The sequence below is a fragment of the Mandrillus leucophaeus genome, unplaced genomic scaffold, assembly GCF_000951045.1.
Source record: "Mandrillus leucophaeus isolate KB7577 unplaced genomic scaffold, Mleu.le_1.0 Scaffold626, whole genome shotgun sequence".
NCBI lineage: Eukaryota > Metazoa > Chordata > Mammalia > Primates > Cercopithecidae > Mandrillus > Mandrillus leucophaeus.
In genome coordinates, this window is record NW_012106764.1 from 1,493,427 (window position 1) to 1,514,727 (window position 21,301).

General features: G+C 34.3%; 1 protein-coding gene across 3 annotated transcripts in view; it reads right to left on the reverse strand.

The window, feature by feature from the left end:
* The window catches only part of SPATA6 (spermatogenesis associated 6), a 212,580-nt gene that overhangs the window by 92,641 nt on the left and 98,638 nt on the right, over positions 1–21,301 (reverse strand). For all 3 annotated transcript variants that reach the window (XM_012000348.1, XM_012000350.1, XM_012000347.1), the window contains 3 exons: positions 14,856–14,936; positions 9,953–10,246; positions 5,858–5,945 (listed from right to left, as the gene is read on the reverse strand). In XM_012000348.1, the coding sequence (XP_011855738.1) occupies positions 5,858–5,945; positions 9,953–10,246; positions 14,856–14,936 (463 nt within the window). The remainder of the gene's footprint in view (positions 1–5,857; positions 5,946–9,952; positions 10,247–14,855; positions 14,937–21,301) is intronic.

Below are 21,301 nucleotides of genomic sequence, written 5' to 3' on the forward strand. Positions count from 1 at the left end.
GACTAGACATTCAGATGCAGGGGGACCAGTAATCCCTAAGCAGATACAACACAAAAAGTCTTTCTCATGGAATATTATAGCCAAAATGTCTAAAGTCAATGACAAAAAAGAATCCTGAATAACAGAAAAGTGACTAATCACCTATAAAGAAACCCCCATTAGACTAACAGCAGATTTCTAAGTAGAAACCTTACAGACCAGGAATGGGATAATAAATTCAAAATGCTGAAAGAAAAAAATCTGCCAGTCAAGGACACTCACTATTAACATATCCAAAAAAAAAATCTTTCATAAATTTAGGAAAAATAAAGTATTTCCCAGGTAAGTAAAAGCTGAGGGAATTCATCACCAGTAAGCCAGCCTACGAGATGTGATCAAGGGAACTCTAAACCTGAAAGCAAAAGAACGACCTTTACCATCTTGAAAACACATGAAAATACAAAACTCAATGATAAAGCAAACACACAAATGAGAAAGAGAAAGGACTCATGGTACAAACCACAGATAACCACCAAACCACAATGACAAACAAGAGAAAAAGAAAGGACAAAAGAATATAGAAAACCACTGGAAAATAACAATATGGCAGGAACAAAACCACACATATCAATCATAAACTTGAATGTAAAACTAAAAATAGAACTACCATACAGTCAGCAATCTCACTACTGGGTATTCATCCAAAGGAAAGGAAATCAGTATATTGAAGAGATATTGCAGTACTATTCACAGTCTCCAAAACATGGAATCAACCTAACTGTTTATCAATAGATGAATGGATAAAGAAAAGGTATATATATACACAATGGAATAATAAAGTAATTAGGGCATAAAATTAATGGTATCATGTCATTTGCAGCAACATGAATGGAACTGGGGGGTCACTGTTTCAAGGGAAATAAATCAGGGAATAAAGCCAAATATTGCATGTTCTCATATGAGGAAGCTAAAAATATTCTCTCATAGAAAGTAGAATAATCGATACTAGAGGCTGGGAAGGGTAGGTTGGTAGTGGGGGATGACAAAGAGCAATAGCTTAACAGGTACAAACATAAGATTAGAAAATAGGTATATTCTGTTGTCAAAGGGGAGCATAGTAACTATTGTTAACAACAATGTATTATATATTTCAAAGTAGCTGGAAAAGAGGACTTAAATTGTTCCTAACATAAGGAAATGACAAATACACAAAGTGGTAGACAATTTAACCACTCTTCCTTGATCATGACACATTCCACACAACGTAACAAAATATCACATGTACCCCATAAATATGTAAAATGTTACGTATCAATTTTTAAAACAGAAAATCAGAACCATAAAATTCTACTCTCACTCACACATATCACTCAAAAGCATTCTATGGTTCTATATTTTACCTTCCCAAACCACCTTATCCAGAAAATAAAGACCTATAGTAGTCTGTATTCAGCAAATCCTTCAGAATTTTTTATGGTACAAGATATTTTCTAGGTGCCCTGAGCCATACCAGAAATCAGCTGAAATATTAATGTCTTTTACACGATGTCAACTTCTCCACATAATGTCAGTAAGATTCGATTTACTTCAAATGCTTTTCAAAAATTAAAAATAAGAATAAATTCACAGTCCAACTTCTCTTCTGTACAAGTCTAATATATAGCATGATCACAAGTAGCTGAAAAAAAAAATGAGAAGGACATCTGGACACGGTGCCTCATACCTGTAATCCCAGCACTTTGGGAGACTAAGGCAGGAGGATCTCCTGAGTTTAGGAGTTCAAGACCAGCCTGGGCAACACTCTACAGCCAAAAAAAAACCCCAAAAAAGTAGCTGGGCATGGTGGTGCATGCATGCCTGTAGTCCCAGCTACTAAGACAGTTAAGGTGGGAAGATCATTTGAACCAGGGAGGTCGAGGCTGCAGTGAGCCATGTTACATCACACACTCCAGCCTGAATGACAAAGCAAGACCCTGTCTCAGAAAATAAGGACAAGGATATGCTAACTCTGAAAATTAAGGTAATAATTTCTGGAAATAGTATGTATTTCCTGGAAGCTAGCATTATATTAAAAGTTTCTGTATGTTAAAGCACTTGTATGGCTTCTGCATTCCACAAACCATTTATAAACTTACCCTGATTTGCACAGGTTTATAATTTTATTTCTACAAATTAATCTATTACTTTGATCTGAGGTTTCCCAGTGTTCATATTTAATCACCCTCACCACCAATTAGTCACAAACTGTATTTCAAATGTAAGAAATAAAGGAGATGAAAACCAGGGCCCATGGCTATGAAGTAATTATAATCTGTTTTGGTTAAGTTATAACCAAAGTTGAACAACAGCAGTATAAAGAACAAACTAAGTCAGAATGGTATAACAATTATAATATTAAACAGTTATACCAGAGAGTAATCTCTCAAGGTAAGGCAATCAGGAAAAATTTCCTAAAGGTAAAGAAACTTGAGATGGACATAATCATTTAGAAAAGTAGGAAGAAAAAAAAAGAAATAGGTCAAATCTTGTGTGTATGACTTCATGCAACTTACTATCCTTCTTTAAACCTCAGGTTTCTTCATCCATAAGAAATTCAAACAAGAGGGACATGTTTAAAAGCAAACAGAAATTAATGAGATATTTACTAATGAGGATGTACATGATGACTACATGCCATTTTATTCAGAAAATATTAAAACATTACCAGTTACTGTTGTCTACTCAAGATATGACATATTGGGATTTGAAATGTTATTTCTATTTTACTTTGTGACAGTTAATCATCTGATAAGGGATTAATGGAAGTTCATAAAATATTACGATTTTACATAGAAATGAGACTCATAAAAGAATCTTCAAAAGACGAGAAGAAAAGAAGGTTCCTCTAAGAGGAGAGAGAGAGTCTAACATATTTCCTAAATTCCTAAGCAAAATGTAAAAAGAGGCCAGGATGGATGTCTTCGATTTCCTCTTCAAATACAAAAATAACTAGATAAAGCTTACAAAAAGCATCACATTACAAGAGATACTGAGTTTCTTCAAAAGGACTGCACAAATTACAATTAGAATTATATAACACGGCAGTAACAGATACAATGTGCTTGAAATTTTTATTTTAAAAAATATACCTTAATGAAAGTAGAGAAAGTAGTATGAGACTGGTAGAAAAGAAGGAGCTAGAAGCTAGAAGACCTGGATTCTAGATGTGTAACTATCAAGTCACATAACTTCTCTAAACCGCTGCCGTTTTTCTCAAATATAATTAAATCCATCTTCACATGATTATTTTGAGAACTAAAGCAGTAATGTTGGTGAAAATGGCATCCTATAAAAAATAAATATTAGGCAAGATAATTTGCAAGAAAATGTTCAAGAAGAATTTCTATTACAGTAAAATCAAAAGTGAAAATTCATTAAGTGTAAGAGGTCCTACCATAAGAAATCCCCATATGTATTTAAATGGTTGATGAGAACCCAAAAGTTCAGGAACTGCTCAGCTATCAGCCAGGAGAAAAAATGTAGTTTTAAAAAAAAAAGGTGGAGGGGGACATTAAGGTCAGAAACGCAAGAAGGAAAAGCTCTAGAAATCCAGCTCTTAAATGTACAAAGAGGAATAGAATTTTTAAAAAATCACTATTTGGCAAAAATCAGAGTAAGAAATTGTTTCAGGCAACAGTCATCAATATATGCTAAAGGAGTCAAAGTTGAGGTATAATAGGATATTACATAATTTCAAAGTATTTCCGTACAATTACAAAAGACAGAAATAGCACCTTTTTGATGGAGAAAACCAGCACATCCATCTTAATCAAATGACTAAAATTAACATCCCCAGTAGTACAGAAACACCACATACCTCCTGGTGTGATGCACTGAGAGTAACACATCACTTCTGTTGTATTCTGGGGGAAAATAAATAATCTGAATCTAATCATGAGGAAAAATCAAACCAACCCAAATTGAGGAACATTCTACAAAATAGCTGGCTTATGCTCTTCAAAATTATCAATGTCATTAAGCACAATGAAAGACTAAGGAACTAATCCATATTAAGGAAAACAAAAGAGGCATGGCAACTGAATGGTATATATGACAATATTTCTTTTGCTATGAAGATATTATTAGGACAACTGGCAAAATCTGATTTAGCTTTATAGATCAGTTAATATTATTATATCATTGTTAATCTGCTACATTGTTAATTAACTGGTGTTAATCATATAAAATATTGTCTGAATTAATCTGTTCAGGCTACCATAACAAAATATCATGGACTGGGTAGCTTAAACAACAGAATTTTATTTCTCACAGTTCTGAAGACTGAAAATTAGAAATCGGAGTGTCAGCATGGTCAGGTTCTGGTAAGTTCTCTCTTCCTCTCTTGTAGATGGTTGCCTTCTAGTTGGGTCCTCAAATGGCAGCGAGAGAAGGCGAGAACAAGTTCTCTGGTGTATTTGTTTGTAAGGACAATAATGTCATTATGAAGGCCCCATTCTCAGGACCCCATCTAAACCTAATCACTCCCAAAGCCTCCATCTCTAAACCGCCATATTAGGGGCTAGGCCTTCAACATATGAACTTTTAGGGCATACAAATTCAGTCCATAATAATATTCTTGTCAAAAAAAATCTATACACAGACTCATACACAGGCAGAGGAAAGAGAAAAAGAGAAAGAAAAAGCAAATATTATTGTTTATGGATTCTGAGTGAAAGCTATATGGCAATTCTTTGTACTACTATTACTTTTCTGTAAGTCTGAAATTATGTCAAAATCAAAATAAAAAGTTAAAAGAAAACAACAACTCATTATTGACCTCTCTGATTATACCTCTACATAGGTAGCTGACTGCTTTGATTAAAAGTTATTAGGAATTACAACAGTTCTGCTGGCAAATATGTAATTGTCAAGAAAAATCAGATGCTCAAGTGTTCCCAAAAAATCTTCCAAAGAAACACCTACATTAAAGTTACTTTACATTGGCTTATTACTTTACATTGGCTTGTTCCTAAAGCTCATTTTCCGTGTCCATAAGCTTCTTCCAAGAGAGAGAACAGTGTGTAATATCTGTTTCTAATTTCACATAATCTGCTATTGTGGATATAAAAGACTTGTTGATTATCACATCTATCTCCCTGCTAGTGCTAAAAAACAAAAACAAGCACGAACTCTGCATGTTTTCAGAAAAGAATGTTTAATTTCATCACTAAAAAAATAAGAGATTACACACAACATGTTAGAAATAGAGATGAAGCTCACTCAATGTAATGATTCTATTAATGATTCTATTTTTTTTCGCTCAATCTCCTTTTTCTTCCTCTATGATTTTCTTAGTATGTACTAAATTAACTTTAAAGGCTGCTAGGGAATACTTATTGAACTCACTAGCCAATGTCTACGGATATTAACACTCAATACCCTTAATTATACAATACTATTTAACCTTCTTCACAAAAATTATATTCATATTGAACTTAAGAAGCAACTTATCTAACCATAGGACTGCTAGGGCTACAGATGAAAAACCATTCTTGTCAACATAGTTAAAATTACTTGGTGAGAAAAGGGTTCCACAGTTCAGTTTATAAAATGTCGAGTAAAAGTAATCAAGTCATTTTTTACTAGAATATATCACATTTTTTAACATGTTAATATATATATTCTAAATCTCAAGGTAGGAAATGATTTATAGTAGCACAGAAATCCTAATATTTTAGAGAGTAACTATATGGGTGCACCACAAGATGTAAAAAGCTACATTATACAATATTATCCAATAATGTAACAAAGATTCTGTTTTTGTTAATTAATGCCAAATTAAAAGCTTGATTGTAGCTCAGGCAACTACGGCAATGAATAAAGAAAACTTCTAGCTTACCATTGTGCACCCTTGACCATCCATCTCTTTCACAGTCTCTGCCAGAAGATCCAAATAAAGTATCAGCCCTGGGACTTGGGGGATCAACCTAGAGGAAGCAGGATTTTTATGTAAAAGAGAGTTGAAACATTCCTACACTTTCAATCTCATGGCACCAGAAAAACTACTAGGGTACAGAGAGCATACATAATCAGGGAAATATGATGGTGCCCATGAGAGTCTGGCATGTTCCAAAAAGTTTATTCAAGTATTTGGTTGTTCATTGCAAAATAAAATTGAAATTTAACTTCAAAACTTTTTAATTATATATATGTGCTTACTTTAAAATAAACAGACTTGGAATTGAAATGTTTATTACTCCAGCGCCTAGTCTGCTTTTTTTAACAAGGTTAAAAAAAGAGCAATATACTTTGCCATATTTTTAAAAGTCTAGTCATTTGCTTATCTCCTTAGCATGCACATTTTTAATTCAAACAGTGTCTTTACTTGGCTGCTTTCAGAGCCCAGCATGCTCAGTGATCTATAGCTTAATATAATAATAGTTAACCACATTTCCTAACAAAAAGTAAAAATAATGATACAAATGTGTAAAAACAAATTCCTATTCATCAAAATTTAAAATTTTTGTACATCAAAAAATAATATCAACAGAATGAAAAGGCAACCCATTGAATCAGTGACAATATTTACAAATCATTTATCTGATAAGGGGTTATTATCCGGAATAAAGAACCCCTACAACTCAATAACAAAAACAAATAGATTTAAAAATGAACTTGAATAGACATTTATCCACAGAAGTTATACAAATGGCCAATAAGAACATGAAAAGAAAAAATTCAACATCGCTAATCATTAAGGAGACAGAAATCAAAATCATAGTGAGATACTACTTCACTGTAATTTTGAGATACCACAAAATCATAGTGACATACACATTAGGATGGCTACTATGAAAATAAAGTGTTGGAGAAGAACACTTGCAATTTGTTGGTGTGCAGTGCAAAATGGTACACCTGCTATAAAAAACACTATGTCAGGGTCTCAAACAATTTAGAACAGAATTACGATATGACTCAGCAATTTTTCATCTAGGTATATACACGAAAGAGTTGAAAGCAGGGCCTCAAAAATATATTTGTACACCTATGTTTACAGCAGTATTATTCACACTGTACACATTGTGACACAGCAACATTACTCATAATATCCAAAAGATGGAAGCAAACCAAGTGTCTATCAAGAGGAGAATGAACAAACAAATGTAGTATATACATATAAGAAAATATTATTCAACTGTAAAAGGGAGAGTCTCACATATGCTATAACATAGATGAACCTTTATGAATATTATACTAAGTTAAATAAGCCAATCAAAATAGGACACAGGATATATAATCACACTTATATGAGGTATCAAGAGTAGTCAAATTCATAGAAATTGTAGAATGGTAGTGGATGTCACGTGTTGGGGGAGACAGGAATGTAAAGTTATTGCTTAATGGGCACAGAGTTTCAGTTTAGCAAGATGAAAAAAGTTCTAGAGATAGATGGTGGCATGGTTGTATAACAACATGAATATACTTAATGTCTCTAAACTACACACTCAAAGATGGTTAAAACGGTAAATTTTATAATATATATAACCACAATTTAAAAAAACAATTTTTTTTAAAAAGACAACCCACACAATGGGTAAAATGTGGTATATAGCCTTACAACAGGATATAATTAAGCCATAAAAAGGAATCAAGTACTGATATATGCAACATGGATGAACCTCAAAAACACTGTGCTAAGTGAAAAAAGCCAGACACAAAAGGCCAAATGTTATATAATTCTATTTATATGAAATGTTGTATAATTCTATTTATAATTCTATTTATAGGCAAATTCATAGAGACAGAAAGCAGATTAGTGGTTGCCAAGACTATGGGAAGGAAGGAATGGGGAGTGAATACTTAATGAGTACAGAGTTTCCATTTAGGAGACGAAGAAGTTCTGGAATCAGATAGCTGCGTAACACTGTGAACATCCTTAAAACAACTGAATTGTACAGTTTAAATCTGAAATGGTAAATTTATGTGTATTTTACCACAGTAGAAAAAGAAAAGATCTTATTCTGCGTAAATGAAAAATAAAAACGCTGTTTTACTCCTCTAGGATAATTGCACCAGTTTCTTCAGAAACATGCTAATTGATTTCTTAAAACTGTTTCCTTATCTTTAAGATGAAAGAATCTTGGAAGCATGTGAATTGATTTCTTAAGACTGTTTCCTTATTCTTTAAGATTACTTTTCATAAAAGTAATCTTACAGTGTAGATTACCATGTACATTCACTACAATGTCTTTCCTGAAAGTGTTACATTTTGCATATGCATGTATTAAGTTAAAATTGTGTTTGGTTACCAATTTGCTAAGTGCTTCTAAAACTATGAATGGATATGGAGAAAAAAAACCTCTATGTTTATAAATACAATTGGAAAATTCACTTTCCTATTTAATAATGTAAGCAATTTTCTAAGTATAGACTTAGGAGTAGGCATTTCTGCTTATTGAAAAGCTAGGGAGGGAAACCATTTAAATACGAATTTCAAAGTTTGTATCAAGCAATATTAGAATTATTCCATTCTAAACACTGACATAAAAAGTAATAATAAAACAAACATTTAAACAAAAGCAGTTATTTTTCCAAACAATTTTAATGTGGCTCACCCCTAAAATATTTCAGTTTATTTTTGTGCATAAGCGTTTTAATTAAAATGTTACTATTCCTTCGGATGAAATATAGTATATCCTTTCTTATCAATTTAATTTGTAATTATGGGAAGATTTAAAATTAAAGGCATACTAAAACTGTCACCAAATATGCAACTAAAATATTATCTGAATATTGGTCAAACAACAAAAAAGTGACCAAAAGTTAAAATCAAATTCTGTAGAAATGAGAAAAGTAGTCACAATAACCTCAATAAAATACTGCCGCTTAAAAGCATCCATTATACTATAAATTTTCATTTATAATGAAACAATCTATTACTTAAGAGTTAAAAAAATGACTCAGTCAAAATATAGGTGGAATGAAATGTTGCTTAAGATAATATTTAAATTGTTTTAAAAAGGTATCATAAAGAAAATCTGAACTTTCAGATTGTGTATGTTCAAAAAGTTATTAGACCACCGAAGGGGCATATTTTCATGTTGGATGAATTCATTTTAAAATTTAGAAAAAATGAATTAAAGAAATTAGTCAGAAATATTTTTATAGATATCCCAAAAAGTTATTTTGCTTCTATCAGCACTGAAATCTTGAGGTTTAGTATTATTATATATATATTATATTAATTCATACTTTTATTAGTTTGAAAGCGTTCAGTGAAGAATTGCTTTTAAGGTAAAAATACTTTATAAAAGTTCAGAAAACCATGAAGATTCTGAGGGAGTCCTTTACTAAACATTCTGATTCCAAACCCTTAAATTTAGCCAAAGTCTATTTGATAATCACATAAACACAAGACTCTAAATTTCAACTATATCAACAGCACAATTCAGTACAGAAAGATTAGAACTAGGTTACCCTTAAATGAACTTTTTGCATTTTCAAAGGCCTTTCCATAACCATCAAACAACAATTTGCTTCGAAGATCCATTATACAAAGCTTACCCAAGGGATGTAATTTGAAAGGAAACTTACTTTCCATTTTAATTTTAAAACTTGAAAAAGGAGGGTCTTCCTTTTCATAAAGAATATTTGGTTCTCTTTTAAAGCCCTACTCTGCCATTTCAGTACTAATGTCAATTACAACCAAGTTCAGTTGGTAGAGTTATGATGATATCTACTGTAGAAGAAAGGAAACCGGTACTGAGAGATTTAACATGGCATTCATAACACAGCTTGATCTCTGTCAGGTCTGAAGACTGAAAAAATGCAAGTTCTTTCATTCTAAATTAATTTCCCATCTTAGACTGCCAGGGTAGCAGTCAGGAAAGAAAAGTATTAATATAAGCTAGAAGTTGAAAGACATTTCAGAATAACTTTTTTGGGGGGGAAAAACTGATCAGTTTCAAACAGAAATACTTAAAAGAACACATACATGTCTAATCACAAATGGAGGTTTATCTGTTTCTTTTTTGAACTCATAGGGTCCCAGATTTAAATGGGCCAGCCGCCGCCTGGTGTCTTCAGATAGCTCACACATGCGTCTTTTTGTGTAGGGAGATGGAGAGTGTGATTTTGAAGAAATTGTAGGCTGTTCGTAGTTTTTTGCATTTATACAGTATTTACTTCTCTCAGGTGACTTGGATTTTTTCTTTTGTGATCTTGATGTTCTGTTTTGCAGTCTGCCATGTGATTTTTCAGCTGGAGCCAAATGGTAAATAAATTTATCCTAAACATAAAAAATAAAAATTAACTTGGTCAAAGGGGATTTTTAAAATTCCTATTGGTGGGAAAAAATTTAAAAAGTAATTTAAATAAGACACACGAAATCTATCAAAGCCAACTGGATCAGTCCTTCCTATCTGTGCTGATCCTGTGATAAGTCAAATCCACATTCTCCTAGATAACTCTTTCTGCAGTAGTTATTAAAGTACATTGTCTCAAACTTCCTTAAGTCCAACTAACAGGACTTTATAAAAATTAAAGCCCAATACTTAATCACTTGAAAACTTTAAGAAACAAAGTCAAAAAAATTATTTTTCAGTATACTAAAAAAGTGCAAACATTGGTTATCAAATATATTTAAATATTCATGTAATTGGCTATATAAGAGAACTATGTTTAGTAATGTTAAAAATACATGCCAAATTAGTTGATTACAAAATCTTTAAAGATAAAACTATAAAAATAAGTTTCATCTCTTCTGCTATAATTATATATATATATGTACAACACAAAAATATAAAGAACTCTATACATATTTTAATGAAATGTGTTATTTGGATTGCAATACATACTTTTAAGCTCCCTTCCAAGCTGTAATCTCACAATGACAGATAAACATACCATCTTAATTCTGGTCCCATATTTTTATAAAATTAGAAACATAAAAAAACATTATCAACTTAGTAATATATTTTATCTTCTAATAAAACTGGTTAGCAGTCTAAAAATTTTGAGGCTAAAATTTGATAATTCTAACATTTTTACTGTTAGAATAACATCTTATTCAAATAATCTCTGCCTTATAAATGCCTTAATAGTTGGATTCCAAGCAAGTAATATAATATTTGATACTCTATCCAGAGTTATAAGAAGCTTTTTAATTCAAGAAAATGAACTGCTGAGAATTTTTAAATGTCTTCCTAACTTTAATCACTTTTAAAAGCCACCAATCCTACCTCCTGCTCTACTTCCTCAACACCTCTCTACTTGCTAAGGGTAACTAAGTGAATAAAATACAAATGTGAATAGGATGAAGAAGAGTCAAATTTTTTAAGTGGACACACAGGAAAGAAAATTAATTTTCCTAATTGGAAAAGTAAGTTTCAGCTGGGACAACGGTCTACGCATTTCATGCAGACCAGTTGCATCAGATTACTTCATCTTTCCTTCTTCTATAGTTCGTGGTATGCTTCTGGACCTTCTCCACCTTGTTCAATGATTTCAAAAAGTAATTCAGAATTTTTCTACCATATCCATTTCACCCATCTCTATGACATCACAGACTTACAGAAGCAAGGAATGTTAGCAATAAAAATGATCTTTAAGTTTACTAAAACATTCAAGCAATAAATCTTTCTAAGACCTTGGAATCATGAGTTTCTGTTTTTCAGCTTTAATTATCTAATTCTACTCCATCTTGGATTTCCTAAATATGCAGATCCCTTGCATCCCAATTCTTAAAATCCCTTGCTGACCAAAACCTCTTTTCTTCAACCTACTTCTTACTCACTGAATCTGTTACTTACCCTTCTCACCTCCTCAGTCCCTAGAACTCTTCCCCCAAGTTCTTTACATATTTTTAGTATCTCTTACCTCCAGACCCAACTAAACTCATCATCAGCCATTTCAGCAATGCTGTAAAGTTCCTTATTATATATTTACCTCTGATTATATCAAACCTTAATTAACCTCATCTTCTTTATTAAAGCTTTTAATACTGCATACTACTAGAGAAAGTTATAAATCACGTAGCACTTACTACAAATGCATGCTGTCTAACATAGTTATTCCTTAATGGATCCTGTTCATGCCGAGTAAAACTTTAAAAAAGTGACTGTGTTATAGCATTTATAAAATGGATTGACCATGTGACTTGCTTTGGACAACAGGAAAATAGCACATGTAGCACAAGGAGAGAGACTTGAAAAGTGCTTATCCTCTCTTATTCCTAAAAACCTTCCTGCCACCACATGATGAGCTGGAATTCTTAGCCTGATAGATGATGGGACTATCTCATCCCAGCTGAAATCAAGTTCAACACCAGAAATTTAAGATCCTTCCCTGGGCAAAACATCTGCCACTGTCAGACATGTGAGTAAAGCCATCCTAAACCATTCATCCCTAGTCAACCATTCTAGACTAAAAAAATCAACCAGCAGATCCACAGAACTGTGAGAAACATTTGCTGTTTTAAGCCACTAAGTTAGTGAGGTCTGTAATACAACCAAAGCTATGTGATACAGCAGATTAACAAATTTATATTCATAAAGTTACTACTGATATTTAACTACTTAATAATGAATTCCACTTTGCAGTAGGTAAAAACAATGAGTAGAAATGAAAACTAGTTTTATTCCAGAAAATTCATAGTAATATGCTTAATTTTTCAGTCCATTCAATTGGTGACAAAACATCCAATTTGAAAATGAAGTGCCAAAAGGAATAAAGATCATTACAAGTATTTTTGTAAACCTAAACATGTTTTTACAGTTTCACTCCTCTCAAAAGTAAAAATAGTTTGTATTATTGTCTTTGAAACTAAAAATGCTGCTTTACCACTATTAAAACTTTAATTGTAACGAACATTCACCTCAAAAAGTAGACTTATCACCTTCTTAAATACAATCAAAGGGTGTTAACATTCAGAATTTTAATGTAAAAGTGAATACTGTGTTGTGCCTACCAGGTAATTTTTTCTATGTCATATTTCAACTACTGTCTTCTGTATCTCCCCGTCTTAATTTCTTTAAAAAAAAATCATTAGTAACAGCTGCAATATTCTAAATAATAATGTTACATGCCAGACATATTGCATATATTCCCTAATTTTTACAGCAGCCTTATGAGGAACTCGAACCCAAAACTGTTTCTGGAAAGAATATTTAAAGAAAACATATTTCCTTAAATAATAACACCAATGCCTTTTCTCTCATATCTGTGTTCAATAAAGATTCCAAGTCAAAAAAATAAAAAATAAAAATAAAATGGAAAAGTCTTGTCAAAAGTTTCCAGATGGAAATGTTAGTTCATAAGTACAATTAAACTACAAATGGGTAATGGCTTTACATTCAGAAACGGCTTTCACCAAGCTGTACCCTTAGAATGTATGCACTTTTCTATGTGTACGCTACGTTTCAAACAAAATGTTAAAAAGAAAAAATTACTTCTCTATCCATCTATTGGAAGAACATACTCCAGTGTGATGAAAAAAAACTATCTGAGTCCAGGCAAAGCATTTGTAACCATTTACAATGTGCGCAGTGCACGTCTCTAAAACAAGTCAATAACATATCTCTGCATTTGGCAACCATAGGTTTTTAGAGCTCTAAAAGCTGTGTTTCAGCTTGCATCTAAAAGATAAATAACTACAGCCTGACTCTGAATTATTAAATATCTTTCTAAATAAAATAAGAATGTTCCCCTCAATAATTCTATATTTTACCTTTCTTGGCTTAAGTCACAGTTATCATCCTCAGCAAATTTACTTGAATACTGATAATGCAGTAAATGAACAATCCACTCCTTCCATGATAAGCCCAGTCCTGCCCTTTTTGAGCCCTCTGGGCTATACATATTATTGGCTCTTCATCATAGATAGGTCACTGTTACCCAATCACAGTGCAACTGCACATGAGTGATATCTGGACATTATTAGATAACCTGTGGACAAGGAAGTAAGCCACCCTAGTGACTCAGTAATAAGTCAGACTAGGCTAGGCACATTAGTGCACACCTGTAATCCCAGCATTTTGGGAGGCCAAGGTGGACAGATTGCTTGAGCCCTGGAGTTCAAGACCAGCCTGGGCAGCATGGCAAATTCTACCTCAAAAAAATACAAAAGTTAGCCGCATATGGTGGCAAGCACCTAAAGTCCCAGCTACTAACAGGACTGATGCAGAAGGATTGCTTAAGCCCGGGAAATCAAAGCTGCATGCCACTGCACTCCACCCTGGGCAAGAGAGTGAAACCCTGTCTCAAAAATATAAAAAAAGGAAAAACAGGAAGTCAGACAAATGGAGTATTAGATCCAGATATCTCAGCTTACTAAAGGCTTTTTTCAAAGACACAGATGATCCTTAGGCTGGAATGTTCAAGATTCTCTTGATTTGGAAGTACCAGTATGGCCACCAAACTGAGCAACAGTCCCTCAAGAAATCAGAGACAGTCAAGAAACCATACTTACTAAACACCAGTATCCCAGTCTGATAACTCTGGTAACATCTGCTAAAAAAGGTATCCTTTGAACCTTTGGCAGTAACCTGTAACTTCCATAACATTTCAAGAAGCCTAGATCTCTGTGAGATTACTTGATCCTAACATCTTTATGGTAGCTTGATTTCTGTGCACTAAAATCAAAAGGTCCAAGAAGTAAAAAAACAGTAGTAATAATAATCACATGATAACATCCTCTATCATACATACCAAGCTTTTCATTCTCACATTTACTAAGATGTAACCAAACTGTTAAATACCTATATTGTTTTACTTCAACTAAAAATTGACGCCCCAAAAAGTGAAAAGAGCTGCAGCCAAAATAAGTAACACTTGCCAAAAGGCCACAAATATGACCAAATAAATTAAACCATTAAATACTTTATATAAATAATTTTAACCTGAGTGCGGCATTTCCTTGAACTTATCAGACATTCAGTAATCACTGAAGTTGTAGAAAATTCCAGCTTTGGAGAACTTCCCTGAGAAGAAAAAAGAGGGTATTATTAGACATTTCCATTTAAATAGAAATAATTATCAATGATAAGAATATGACCTGAAGTAACAAACACCTGTCAAAGTTCAGCTGTTTCACTGTTAGTTTGACCTTTTTATTAAAGATAAAGACAACATAGTAATGGCTAAATGTTAGCAAGTAACAGTGTCTCTGCTGATGATTCCATTATGAGAGATTATATTACTTTTATAAAATAATTAGTCTATTTTTTCATTTTTAAGTATTTCCCTGTCAAATTGTTTTAAATTTTTAAACTATGACATATTATAGTCATAAATATATAAACATACTTAATAAATTTCAGCTTTTTACTTTTACAACTTAAGACATATTCAACTATATAGTCAAGAAACAAATGTTAGCTTGATTTAGCCATTGCACAATGTATACATATATCAAACATCATGTTGTATATCATAAATATATACAATTTGTATTTCTCAATTAATTTTTTTTCTTAAGAGACAAGGTCTCTGGAGTATAGTGGTGCCATCACAGCTCACTGCAGACTCTAACTCTTGGACTTAAGTGATCCTTTCCCCTCAGCCTTCCAAGCAGCTAGGACGACAGGACACACCACCGCATTCAGCTAATTTTTTCATTATTTTGTAGATACAGGATCTCACTATGTCGCCCAGGCTGGTCTTGAACTCCTGGTCTCAAGAAATCCTCCTGCTTTGGCCTCCCAAAGTGCTGGAATTACAGGCATGAGCCACTGGGTCTGGCCTGTCCATTAAAATTTTAAAAACACAAAAACAAAAAACCCAGCTCCTGGGCATATAGTTCTTGAAAATAGAAAAGATAAGTCTCTACTAATTCTGCCAACATTTTTTCCTATAATGTATCTTACATTCATATCTAGAAATGAACGTGGCTTATATTTCTAACATTTCAATCACCACCTTGAACACTGTTTGAAATAAATAGAGATAAATGGTAAAATTCGAAAGGACAGTCACAAAGTATCTGTGAAAATATTTGGAAGCACACAATTACACATTCACCAAAACATTAAAAAATACAGTCTATGGACAGGGCAGTTTCATTCTAATACAGTAAAAATCAGACACTGACCAAAGTATTAGGTCGGTGCAAAAGCAATTGGGATTCAATACCTACATTTGGCCTCAACAAATCAAGCCTGTGACCAGCTAAGTTTAAAAACATCATACATGTTAAAAGAAAAGGTAAATCGGAGTTGCCTAACAATTGACTGAACTGATGTAGTCTCGAAAATCTAACACTGTCATTCTTACCACATTCTATTCATTAGAATCACTACAGTCTACACTCAAGAAGAGTAGTTAGGTTACATTTTTCAATGTGTGTTCTTCTACAACCATATCTTAATAGTGATATCCACTATATCTACTTGTTAATTACCTAGTACTACAAAACAAATTACCTTGAAACTTAGTGGTTTAAAGCATCAGTATACATTTATTATCTCATGTAATTTCTATGGGTCAGAAATCTGAGATAGGTTGAGCTATGTGTCTCTGTGCTGAAATTTCTCATGAAATTGTGGTCAAGATGTCATTTAGGCTGCAGTCAACTGAAAACTTGACTGGAGCTTGAGAATCTGCTTCTCAAGAAGGTTCATTCACAGGGCTGTTGGCTGGAAGCCTCAGTTCCTTTCTAGCTTTTGGCAAGAACATTCAGCAACCTCTCCAAAGAGCTACTGAGTGTCCTCATGATGCAGCTCTAGTTAATCAAAGTGGATGATCCAAGAGCAAAGCAAGAAGGAAGCCACAATGATGTAGTCTCAGAATCTAACACTGTCACCCCTACCACATTCTATTCATTAGACTCACTAACTATAATCCAAACTCAAGGACAGAGTAGTTATGCTACCTTTTCAATGAAGGAGTAGCAAAAACTTTGTGCACAGATTTAAAACCACCAGTCTGCTCTCTGACCACAAATAACTTACATTTCTCTCACATGCAAAATACTTTCATGCTCTACCAAAAAAAAAAAAAAAAAGAAAGAAAGAAAGGAATTAAAATCTCATCCTTGTACAACTTCAGCCTGAAATCCAGGATGTTGGCATCTAAATAAAATCCTGGTATAGATAAGGCTGCTGAGGTGTAGTTCTTTATGTACAGCTCCTAAAATACAGTTTCTCACAATCAGAAGACATATGACCTAAAGAGAAAAGTTATCTGCCTCACATATGCCCAAGGTGCACATGTGCAGCAGGGACAGGACAATCACTATAGACATTCCTGTTTGAGCCCAGGAGGTCAAGGCTGCAATAAGCCATGATCTTGCAACTGCACTCCACCCTGGGTGACAAAGAAAGACTCTGACTCAAAAACAAAACAAAACAAAAGAATCCCTTGTTCATCAGTAAACCTCAGCTTTTCCTCCTCAGGTCTTCAATTTATTTGATGAGGCCCACTCAAATTGCCAAAGTAATCTCGAAAGTTATCTCCTTTATTTAAAGTCAAGTGATTGTAAATACTAGTAACAACTATCAAATACTTCTTAGAATAACATCTAGACTTGTGTTTGATCAAATAACTGGGCACCATAATCTAGCCAAACGGACACATAAAATTAATCATCACACCATTTGAAATGTCAGTTCATCTATGAAGTCTACAACAAGATGCAATTCATTCATTCAATTTAATCAAGAGACATGTATTAAGTACCTACTCCAGGCAAGGTACTGTGTTAAGAGTTAAATTCAAAGATGAGAAAGTCAAAGATTCTGTTTTTATAGAGTTCACATTCTAGAACAGGAGATATTATCATCATCACTACTCCATCATCACCATCATGATATTCATGGCTATCATCCTATCACTAACATTTATTGAGTGTTTACTTGCTAGACACTGCTATAACCATTTACAAGTTTACACTAATCCACCCAAAAGCCCCATGATATCTCCATGTTATGGTGCTTTGCCAAAGGTTACTCAGTTCATCCATAATCCCAAAAGTTGTCTGAATCCTTGCCATAGTAAAGGCTTCAGGAGGATAGCCTGGGACTTACAGATGATTATGCAGAATCACAAGAATTCCCAGAAGGAGTGCATTGTTTTCTGCCAGGGCAACAAACTACTGATTGAAGCATTTTTCCTATTCATATTTAAATATAATGATAGATATGGCTAGATTTAGAACTGCCAATTTAGTGTTCAGTTTATATATGTTCTATGTATTTTTATTCTTTGATTCTTTCTAGGAATCTCACCTGCATATGCATAGGTAAGTGGTCATGCAATGAACCCATAGGAGTCCTACCCTCTACTGATGACCTGTGTGTAGATTAGGAAATCATTCAAAATTGCAGCCAGGACTTCAGTCTCCCTTGGCTTTCACTTTTGGCTGGACTTTCACTGTCTCCCCTTGACAGGCAGTTTCACAGTCAGCCAAGAATAGGTGGAGAGTTTATCTCAGCCCTTTATTGTTACCTTACTCCCAGGACCTCCCTGTCAACTTTCTGGCAGGTAATCCTTGCCCCAGTTAGAGCTCTGCCTAGCAAAGCTGTGGGGTTTCTTCATCTGCTCCAACTGAATCCACGACAGTTAGCTGGCAAAGACATACTATTTGTGCCACTGCCCAAAAGTGATTCTGTTCCCCCTGGTAGCTAAGCTGCTGATTTTTGCACCTAGCTCCAGAATAGATAAACTCTAGTTCTCAATTACCAAACAGAATATAACAGCACCCCAGGCAAGAATGTTAGTACTCTCGCCAGTTTTTCCCAAAGCTTTAGCAGTTTTTCAAGCAGGAAAACTTCTTCATTTGTCTTACTTTGTCAGTTTCCAGTATCCTGAATTTGTTGTTTGTGAAAATTTTGTCTAGTTTTATAAGAACTCTCAATCTCTTCAAACTGCCATTCCTAAAAGTCCTAATTTTTATATATTTTTGTTTTAATAATACATCATCTTCCAAATAAATGCAAAAGTAACTCAAATTAAATGATGAAAAGTAAATCCCTGTTAATGCTCCATACTCTTGAGTTTATATTACCATATTGGTATACTACAGAATTTTAAATTACATTAAAGAGACCATAATTTTAAAATGTGATTATTTGTTCATCGTATGTTTCCACACAGATCTTGAAATACTCTTTGAAGACTTTCATAGTACAGAAGCTCGCTAATGGACATTGAAATATCCCCAAATAAAGTACAGTTTTATAGACTTGCTACTTAGTCAACTTTTATACTTTCATTAAGATGAAGCTGCTTTTTCTTGGAATAGGGCATATCATAAATCTACAGGAGATACTACTTAGTTCACTATATTTGTTCATATATCAACACTCTCCTTATTCAGACTACTCTAATATTTTACAAAATTAGTTTTAAAGGTCTATCCAAATAATTTCAAGCTGAACAATTTTTGCTTTTCATCTTTTGAAATGGCATGGACTTCTCTCAGTTTCTCTGCATGGAAGACTTACTTTCAGCAATAAAATATTTTCAAATCATCCACAGAACTTGAAAGAAGTTATAGTAAAGGATAGAGAGTAAGCTGTCACTTGATGCAGCTTTTAATTTTAGGTATATGAATATGTACTTCCATTACATAAATGTTTTACAACTAATCTATCTAAATTCCTACTAACATATCAATTATTTCCATTTTTCACTATTATGAACAAACAGGTGAACATTCTTAAGAAGGCTCTTAGTATATCAGAGATAATAAATCTTTAAGATAGATACTGTATTCGTTCATTTTTAACGGTACTGATAAAGATACACCTGAGAATGGGCAACTTACAAAAGAAAGAGGTTTACTGGACTTACACTTCCACATGGTGGAATGCAGGGAGGAGCAAGTCACACCTTATATGGATGGTGGCAGGCAAAGAGAGAGCTTGTGCAGAGAAATTCCCGTTTGTTAAACCATGAGATCTCACGAGACCCATTCACTATCATGAGAACAGCATGGGAAAGACCCATCCCCATGATTCAATCATCTCCTACTGGGTCCCTCCCATAACACGTGAGAATTATGGGAGCTGCAAGATGAGATCTGGGTAGGGACACAGAACCACACCACATCATTCAGTCCCTGGACCCTCCCGCATCTCATATCTTCACATTTTGAAACCAATCATGCCTTCCCAACAGTCCCCCAAAGTCTTAACTCATTTCAGCATTAACTCAAAAGTCCACAGTCCAAAGTTTCATTGAGACAAGGAAAGTCTCTCCCACTTATGAGCCTGTAAAATCAAAAGCAAGTTAGTTACTTCCTAGATACAATGGGGGTATAGGCATTGATTAAATACAACAATTCCGAATGGGAGAAATTGATCAAAACAAAGGGGCTACAGGCCCCATGCAAGTCCAAAATCCAGCAGGGCAATCAAATCTTAAAGCTCCAAAATGATCTCCTTTGACTCCATATCTCACATCCAGGTCACGCTGATACAAGAGGTGGGTTCCCATGGTTTTGGGCAGCTCCGCCCCATGGCTTTGCAGGGTACAGCCTCTCTACTGGCTGCCTTCACTGGTTGGCACTGAGTGTCTGCAGCTTTTCCAGGCACATGGTGCAAGCTGTCGGTACATCTACGATTCTGGGATCTGGGAGACGGTGGCCCTCTTCTCACAGCTCCTCTAGGCACTACCCCAGGGACTGTGTGTGGAGGCTCTGACCCCACATTTCCCTTCCAGGCTGCCCTAGCAGAGGTTCTCCATGAGCACCTCGCCCCTGCAGCAAATTTCTGCCTGGGCATCCAGGCGTTTCCACACATCTTCTGAAATCTAAGCAGAAGTTCCCAAACCTCAATTATTGATTTCTGTGCACTCACAGGCTCAACACCACATGGAAACTGCCAAGGCTTGAGGCCTGCACCCTTTAAAGCCACAGTCCAAGCTCTATGTTAGCCCCTTTCAGCCATGGCTGGAATGGCTGAGACACAGGGCACCAAGTCTCTAGGCTGCACACAGCACAGGGACCCTGGGCCTGGCCCACAAAACCACTTTTTCCTCCTAGGTCTCAAGGCCTGTGATGGGAAGAGCTGCCACAAAGGTCTCTGACATGCCCTGGAGACATTTTCCCCATTGTCTTGGTGATTAACATTCATCTCCTTGTTACTTTTGCAAATTTCTATAGCTGGCTTGAATTTCTACTCAGAAAATCGAATTTTCTTTTCTATCCCATTGTCAGGCTGCAAATTTTCCAAACATTTATGTTCCATTTCCCATTTGAAACTGAATGCCTTTAACAGCACCCAAGTCACCTCTTGAATGCTTTGCTGCTTAGAAATTTCTTCCACCAGATACCCTAAATCATCTCTCTCAAGTTCAAAGTTCCATAGATCTCTACAGCAGGGGCAAAACGCTGCCGGTCTCCTTG